Source organism: Acipenser ruthenus, chromosome 5 (genome assembly GCF_902713425.1).
Source record: "Acipenser ruthenus chromosome 5, fAciRut3.2 maternal haplotype, whole genome shotgun sequence".
NCBI classification, from domain to species: domain Eukaryota; kingdom Metazoa; phylum Chordata; class Actinopteri; order Acipenseriformes; family Acipenseridae; genus Acipenser; species Acipenser ruthenus.
The window spans coordinates 73,695,685-73,704,834 of record NC_081193.1 but is presented as its reverse complement, the minus strand read 5'-3'; the positions used below and the strand labels follow the sequence as shown (position 1 = coordinate 73,704,834).

The following is a 9,150-nucleotide window of genomic DNA, read 5'->3' as shown; positions in this document are numbered from 1 at the left end:
CATACAGCCTTTGATAATATTTACAATAGTATTATGGATGCTCTTTACACAGCAGAGGATGCCGAAGGACCCCATGTCTTTAGTCAAATTTACCAGACTGTCATGAGGAGAAATTCTCAGAGCTGAACAGGAACTACACCTACATGTCCAGGATCCTGACTTTGCACATGTACAAGTGGCAGTGCGGGAGAGCCTCCGGGTGCGGATTTACATTCAACATCATCATCCATCCTGGTTTTGAAGACCCACGGGCTATACTTATCAATCGCGCTTAAAAACATTAATTGTTTGTACGCACAACTAAATTCTGATTTATCAATCTTGCATAAGGCATTCGTAAGCACATTTCTAAGTAATACGCGTTAGTAAATCTTAACGCCCCTGTATCGCCTTATATGGTAAATGTAGTCACGGCTCCATTTTCTTCGCACGTGCCCACACTGCTGTTTTGAAGAATAAATCTTGAATCGTGGGTTCTGCCTGGCCATTTAGCCACAGCATAGTAGACGGAGGCAGTCATCACATATAACTAGAGCGTCTGATTTTCGGGTGAAATTTTTTTTCCAAATTCGGGTGAAAGCTTTTTTTAAAAAAATCGGGTAGAATTATTTAATGAAAACATCAAGAAAGAATAAATATTCGGGTAGAAATGAGGTTTTATTTAAAAAGAAATAGAGACTGGACGGTTGCAGGAAGGACTAACGTTGGAGCTCCTGCAGAAAAATAGAGAAGCTGAATGATGAGAAGAATCACTGAAACAGGTAGGAAAATAACTGATAATATCAGCGCTGTGCAGAGAAGTGACCTGCAGTGAAAGGAGTGTGGCAACAGTTTAGATATAAATGAAGACGTTTAAGCTGGAGCATGAATGATCAAGGCTTAAATAGGGACCTAGAGGCTAATTAGAGATCCCCAGCTACACGCCCCCCAAACTGCGCTATGCAATATTTAAACTATGACAACCTTAAGGTAAATTATTATATTGTAGTTCACAGGGCAGGAATCAGGACTGCGAGAGGAAGGGAGTGTTTTTTGCAATTTAGGATTAGAGGCTCGGCCTCTAGACAGGGGAGAGAGAGAAAAGGATGGGCAGGACTCCAACCGAGAGAGTCTTCCCTATGGAGTCAAGGCTAGCCCTAATGGCCTCCGGGCCCCTGAAAACACAGAGTCCTGTGACTTCTCAGAGAGTCGTTATGGACGTTGCCTCGCGACTGTGTCCCAGTTAGTGATCGGGGTCGACCATCAGAGGACAAATCGGCTCATATGAATCCTTGACGTAAGGAAGAAAAGAATCTGAAAACAGAAATAATTGTTAGTTATGGGACTCGAGCACTAAGAGTATGAGGGCCACGTCCCAGGAGGATAAAGGAGGAAGTAAGACAGTCTTCTTTCTTGAGGCAAAATATAGCACATGAGCTGCAAAAGAATAGTGTGGCCGGTCGTCCCCTCTGACCACATGAAGAACCTGTAGAGTTACTGTAACTCTAGTTCAGGGAAGTGAGACTCACTATCCCCCAAAAAGATGGACCACCAGCTCCCCGCTGAACCCGCACCTGTGAAGACAGACAAAGACCGTGTGTGAATGTATAACATAAAAGCAAGAAGAGACAAACAGTGACAACAAAGACAAACAAAATAACTAAAAATAGATGGTTAGTGGAACAAGCTACGTGTCGGCCATCCGCTCGGCGGAGAGGAAAAAAACCCTTCTATTAGAGGAAAACCTGGTGTTCAGGAATCAGTGGCTGCCTGTGAGACAGACAGGGGGAAGGTTACCTCAGCTACCAGTTTCAATTGGACAGCAGCGATCTGAGGAGGCTCGTCCTGTCAGAGATTCTCTCCTTTCTTGTAAGTTGTGTTGTATTTACCGTTGTGTTAAATATTAATGATGCAAACAAATAAAACACAATCAATACGTTCATTTGCAATTTTATTTGGTCAGTTCTGAGAGGGCAGCAACAACTTGTTGGATGTTGCTGTGTTGTTTTGTGCGATCGAGCTGGCTCATGACATCAGTTCACCAACTATATATATTAACATGGAGGGCAGACACGCGTTGTCTTCAGACATAGCTAGGATCAAAAAAAGCACAGGAATTAATTCAGTTACAGACATTTAAACAGCTCTTCGTGTTTAATTTTTAGCGTTCATGGTATATTTGTAAATGGTTTTATACAGAACTGTAAACCCACTTGAGATATACAGCATGACAGGACAGACACACAGCTAAAAACAATAAAAAAAAAAACTGCCTGCATTATCATTGGTGAAATACACCACTCCTAACCATAAAACCGCCCAGTTTCTGCCATCTTGGAACCCTCAGTAACAACTGAACTGTTCTCTTGCAATATTTAGAGCTGTGTCACATAAGGAGAAACAAGCTCACTTACATTTTCACGTGAAATACGGGTTTCCATGTGAAAATGGGTGTGGTTTTACCGTGTTTTTTGTCGTTTACATGAGTAAATGAGATTTACCCTATCCCTCTCTTTGGCCGTTTTTTCTGGGCACAAACCTGATTCACACGAGTAATTCTCTCAAACGTGCACACGCATACACGCATCGCCACTTCACGTGTAAATAGCCCTGCGGGAAACTGGCCCATTGGTATGTTATACTGCACTTTGAAAATAACGTCTGCATTATACCAGTGTGAAAGTATGCTGTATACAGCTCTTCGGAATTCAAACTGAACATGAAAAATAGAGACTTGCTCTGTATTTGATGGCGGTGTATTGGTTTTTTTTTTACTTTCCAGAAATCTAAATTCCCCTGCCTTAAACCTGGCAAACCAACTCTATTACAGACCTCTTCCAATATCTATCTATCTATCTGTCTATCTATCTATCTATATATGTCATTCAGCTTTAACTGCAACCTATTTAATAACCTGCAATTCACAACCCCCCCCCCCCCCCCAAAAAAAAAAAAATTATTTAACAGCTATAGTGTATGAAATTAAGAAGTAACAGTCGATTTCTTACTTTCCTTTTTATACAGAGGATTGCACATATAGCAATAATGTGTGTTATTTATTCTTCTTCTACCAGGTTGCTGGCTTCCCCAATGTGACGGGTGCTATTGATTGTACTCACATAGCACTGTCACCCCGATCCATGGAGCCTGCTCTGCAGGGTGACAATGCAGACAAGGAAGAGAACTGAGGCTACGTCTCATCAATCAATATTTCTTGAGTAAGCAGAACAAAAAGAAAAATATGCCATTGCACAGCATGACTTATTGTATATGCATTAAAGGAGAAATGCTTTTTTTTTTTTACATCACACAAGGAATACATGCATTAAAAGGTAAGCAGTGCCTTTGTCTGTCCCTGCCGAGTGTTATGTTGTATACTCGGTCCAAATCGTTTTTCCTTTTTGAAACGGAAGTTGGGAAACAGAAAACTCATTTTTCATTTAGCTTTTTGAGCATAGAAATAAAAAAAACAAGAATCAAGTTGTCTTCCGATTTAATCCAGCACCTTTAATAATATACGTACACAATACATATTCATACATTAGGCTCCCTCACGCCACCCAGTCAACTTTCTCTTTTTCATTTAAACACTGGTGATATTAAGACATCAATGCTTCTGCAATGTGTTGCTAAGATACTGTCCACTTTTTGGTGACATTCAGGTGGTTAAGGTGATCGCCCAAAAATGTGTGTTCTGGAAAGTTAGCTGCTTTTGAGCTCTTGATGCCGATCCACTTCTGAAGACGGCGTTCTGTGGCGTGGCCCTGCTCCTGCTCCCTGGTCATGTAGGGCCGGCTCAGCCAGTACTCATTCGCAGCTTCGATCTCCAGCCTTTCAATCATATTACGTTTCATCTGCCAGGTTACCTGTCGCGGCCGCCGGTACTTTCCGATCCACTGCTTGCCAGGGATCCCCTTCCTGAACAGAGCCATCGTCAGGAACATCTTAGAGATCTGGCCTTCAAACCTTTGTGAGCAGAAAAACAAACACGTCTTGGTGGAAGAATAACATTTTAGTTGAGTCACATTAAAGGTATGAATGCAAAGTTTTATTTGGATCTCTCTCTCTCTCTCTCTCAGGGGTGCAACGATAATCGGTAGCCTATCGGCATGGCACTGATATAAGGAAAAAAACCACAATCGGCGATCAGCAGTTTTTGTTATTTTAGCCGATAATGTAAACCGATATTCATGCTTGAATTTCTTCCAGCACAGAATTGAATGTTTGGTCAGGCGTGCTTACTATACTACGAACACTGAGTCATCTTTCCAGTGCTGTGTAATGTGCGATCAACCTGCAGTAAATGTCTTAAAATCGGTGCAATTTTTGTTATAAATATCTGAAGACAACAATAGGATAGCTGAGTTGTGTGCAGCAGAACAGACTTGATGCTACATTAAATCCAACGATGAACTGAGTAGAATATTATTCTGATGCTTTTTAAAAAAGCTCTCTTTGAATCTTTAAGACTTGTCTGCCCCATGCTGCGTCCGAACCGTAAAACAAGTCCTCTTAGTTAGCACAGACTGCTGGGTCATTACATTATTATTATTATTATTACACAATGTACTTCAAAATGGCCTTTTGTAATTTGTGTTTATCTTGCTTAATCTGCATTGTTTTCTGGTGTATTCGGCAGCATTTTGAAGCAGAAATTGATTACGTTTTTTTTATACACTCCGTTTATAAGAATCACATCCGTCCCGGAGCTTGTTCCCTGCAGTGTAATGGGTTGACCACTAGATGTCACAAGTTCCTGCATGTATGCACGCCTGCGGAAAAGCCACAGCTGCTTTTCCTTAACGAATTAAGGATAATGGTCAGTTGGTTAACTGTCTGCTAGTTAAAGTTAATGGCACCTCGATAAAAAGGGCTTAGCCGACAGCTTTGTGATGGAGTATAGAGGAGTAAGGAAGCAGAAGAAAGAAAAATAATCCAAAACTCGAGTAAGAGATCTAGTGTTTGTTCCACACGGAGTACTGTTAGTTAGCGCTCCAGCTGAGAGCTAGGTTTATTTTGTTTGTTTTATTAGCAGTTGTTTCGCCACAGCAGTGTAAGAAAAATAAAACCAACACTGGTTTAAAACTGTAATTCAAGACTCCAGCCTGATAATTTATACTGTCCTCGGCCACTCTGTCGCATTACAATTAGCAAAAGCGTGCCATCAGCAGTTTAAATACAGTATACAGATGTCAATGGTGCTCAATCACTGAGGACAATACATCAACACAAGACCTCGTGGGTAAGCAACTTGTTATATCCTGATCACAATTATGTTTACTCAAGGCTGCAGAATCCTATTTTACTACAGTATACTTGAGAAGCGATCGTCTCGTGAGGGTGCCTAGTTTAAATGCAGTGCGATGTTACATGTAATGGCCTTTGAATTAAAATGACATTATACTGTAGTACAGTATTTTACTGTCAGGACTACCACTGCATTTAAGCATCTGTGGCTTACTTATTTTGTGTTGCGATGCAAATCTCAGTTTTTCATTAAGCAGAGATGCAAAGTTCTGTAATCCCCACCCCCCACTGTTGAAATGTCAACAGTTTTAAGTCAAGTAGCCTTCCTCAGTACAAACTAAATAAGCAACTAATCAATGTACTTGGTCTTACTAAAATTAAGCTGCTAAAACGTTAAAAACAGTAGGGCAGAAAAATAAACCAAAGTTTGACATAACATATACCAACATGAGATTTTTTTTGCTCATACTGTACAGCGTACTTTACCAAATGTTGACATCTTGAACAATTATGTGAAATTCATTGTATTATTGGGGCTATCAAATTTAAGAAAAATGAGAATGAATCGCTTTTGCTACAAAATTAGCATTCATTTATTTCCCTACATAATACCTGGCAGTGCTGTACACCTAAGGCAGATTGTGTAGCATTTACCAGGTTATGTTAATAGTGCAAGAGTATATGTTTTTTGTTGATATACCAAATATTTAAATCAGCATTCCAAGCAAAGCTTTCAAGGCCATTTTGTAGAAACATCACCAGAATCCAGTATTGGAAGAACAGATATCTGGACTAGAGTAGACCTAGCAGAACGTATAAAACATGATTTATTGCAAAATAGAAAAACAATTCTAGATTTAATTTTAGATTGAACTTTTTCAATATGGGTTTTAAAAGACAAAGCACTGTCCAGCCAAATACCTAAATATTTATAAACTGCTACTTGCTCTAATTCAATCTTACTAGAAGTAAACATTTTGCAAACACTATTAAGAGAACCTGTCATTTTTTTCTATTAAAATGCATAAGTTTAGTTTTATCAATGTTCAGCAAAAGACGGAAGTCATAGAAGGCCTTTTGAATTTGATCAAAGCCGAGTTGCAAATCAGACATTACTAATGGCAGCATAGGACCAACGTAATACAAAACAGCGTCACCTGCATAAAGATGAATATGAGAGTTGCCTATTACCCGAGCAATATTATTAATATAAATTAAAAAAAAAAAAAAAAAGTATGGCCCAATATAGACCCTTGAGGAACACCTTTAGTAACTGTGGAATTGTGAAACGAATCTATCAGATTTTACACACTGAGCCCTATTTTGAAAATAACTTTGAAATCATGCAAGAGAATTAATATTAAAACCAATATCACAAAACTTATTCAAGAGAATTGAGTGATCTACAGTATCAAAAGCCTTAGATAAATCATTCTTTCCATGATCTTAGAAATACAAGGTAAAACCAATATAGGCCTATAACAGTTAGGGTCTGTCAAATCACCACCTTTAAAGAGAGGCATGACAAGGACTGACTTCCAGTCTACAGGAATTTCCACTGTTGTGAAGGAAAGATTAAATAAATGACTCAAAGGTGATGCTATCAGAGGAGCAGCTAATTTTAAAAAAGATGGATCAATACCATCACATCCAGCAGACTTTTAGGGTCAATTTTGCCCAACTCAGCCAGTACTTCTAGTTCAGAAACAGGCTGCAACGAAAAACTAAAAGGACGCAAACACCTCGCCAATAAATCATGTTCAGCTGAAACAGTAAAAAAATAGACCTATCAAACACATGTCCAGCTTCAATGAAAAGATTATTGAAAGCATCAACCATGCTTTTTTTTTTTTTTTTTTTTAGCAATTACAACTGTGTTTTTAATTGATACGGGTAAATTGATTAATTATCCAACATATTAACTGACTTCCAACATTTCTTAGGATTATTAATGAGGTCAGAGAATTGACTGTTATAATAGTTTACTTTTGAGCTAATGGCTTGTGTACATTTATTTCTAATGTGTCTAAATGAAAGCCAATCATCGGAATCCCTAGCCTTCTGCCAAGCTAAATTATTTTGCTCTATTAGGGCTGATAAATCAGGACTTAACCGAGGGCTGTTAGGGTTAAGTCTGAGTTGTATTAAATGTACGAGGCTTAGAAATAGTGTGATAATTATTATGCGGCACTAGTTTTAAACACCTTGCCCCCTTCCCTAGAATTAATTCTGTGGACGCCCATGTATACCTGTACCTCTTGTATGTACCGAAAATCTGCCAGGGTTCACACAAATACAACATTAATGAATCTTGCTTGGTTCAAGTAACGTGTGTCGCTAGGTACTGTACTTAACCGCCAATCCAATTGAATGATTACATTAATCAGCGGCAGTAATTCGCTTATATAAAGTAAAGCATATTACAATTTTAAGCCAGCTCTTACCTTTACCACGCTGATAAAATGTGTTCAATGTTGAAAATACTGTAATGTTTCAGCCTGTTTCACCTTCCATGCAGCTTTTGACCTCAACTTCCTGTTTGCCAGGAACACTACGGATAGCGTAAACGTTCAAGCCGTTTCATGAAAACTCTTGCTGATAAGCGAAAGGAAACTAGGTCAACATTATTGCTAATGGCAGCACAGTAACTTGGTGTGTGTGTCAGGGAATGTCACTAATAATAAACTGACCACCCAAAAAAAACCGCAAATTGACATTAAACCCGTAGAACAGCGATAGTAATTGTACAACCCACAGAATAAAACCTATATGTAAGATCACTGTTTGTTTGGGTGATGTAAAAATACGGAAGTTTGTCATTATCAAGAATGTATGTACATTCCATTTATTGATGGGTTATTAATTCAAGTAAATTAACTAATGCTGTTTTGTTTATTATTATTATTTTTTTAATAAGGTAGGGCAACATTTTCTCGAGGAAGGGGGATAACACTAACACCGCTCTTCCTCAAATAGTGTATCAGCATTCCAGTTGATGAAACTTGGGACCTATACTACAGTCTGTTAATGTTTACAATACATTTTAAAAACATGGTGTTATTTGTAAATATTTTGTAAAATACTTGAAACTGAATTGCTGCATAATTTTAAAATTAAACCAAACATTCCATTATACAGCCAGTCAAACTAAAATTAATCTTATTTTGCGACTAACATTTTAATAGGCGGCTGTGTGGTCCAGTGGTTAAGGAAACGGGCTTATAACCAAGAGGTCTCCGGTTCAAATCCCACCTCTCTGACTCATTGTGTGACCTTGAGCAAATCACTTAACCTCCTTGTGCTCTGTCTTTCGGGTAAAATGTAATTGTAAGTGACTCTGCAGCTGATGCATAATTCACACACCCTAGTCTCTGTAAGTTGCCTTGGATAAAGGCATCTGCTAAATAAACAAATAATAATAGGGCAAGTAAACAATAAAATACATGAGTGTGCTGCAAACCTACATTTTTAAATGGTCATATGTGGATGTGGGTCATGGCAATTCCCTTTTTCATGATACTATAACTTTAATTTTCTATTTATCAACATGAAGCAAAATGTGGGCCATACTGTACTTATTTAAGGGAAATGTCAAGCTTATGGCTGTGGGAGGGAGAGCAGCAATATTTTACCACTTTTTTTCATGTGACGGTAGATCAATAAACCTATAAACCACAGAATCTGAATCATTGTAATTATTATGTAGCAATACTCTACAGAGTTCCCAAAGTGTCCTGCATGTATTCTAAATTGGTTCTTGTGGCACTCCGTCCTACTCCCAGCCCAGCATTGTAATAGCTGGACACTACCTGCGGATCATCGTGTAAAGAGACGGCTTATAGTGTAAATCTAATAAAAAATAAGGGGTCAGTGAACATTAATGGTAAGCTAATGAGAAGGAAAATGAACTTTCAAACCTTGCAT

At 38.6% G+C, this 9,150-nt stretch overlaps 1 protein-coding gene across 1 annotated transcript; it reads right to left on the bottom strand.

Annotated features, from left to right (window-relative positions):
- Positions 1-3,455: 3,455 nt before the first annotated feature.
- Positions 3,456-7,802, bottom strand: mrpl57 (mitochondrial ribosomal protein L57). The gene is made up of 2 exons (XM_034003116.3): positions 7,671-7,802; positions 3,456-3,945 (listed from the first exon to the last, which is right to left on the bottom strand). The coding sequence occupies exon 2, from the start codon at positions 3,921-3,923 to the stop codon at positions 3,609-3,611; it is 315 nt and encodes a 104-aa protein (XP_033859007.3). The 5' UTR covers positions 3,924-3,945; positions 7,671-7,802; the 3' UTR covers positions 3,456-3,608.
- Between the last annotated feature and the right edge of the window lie 1,348 nt (positions 7,803-9,150).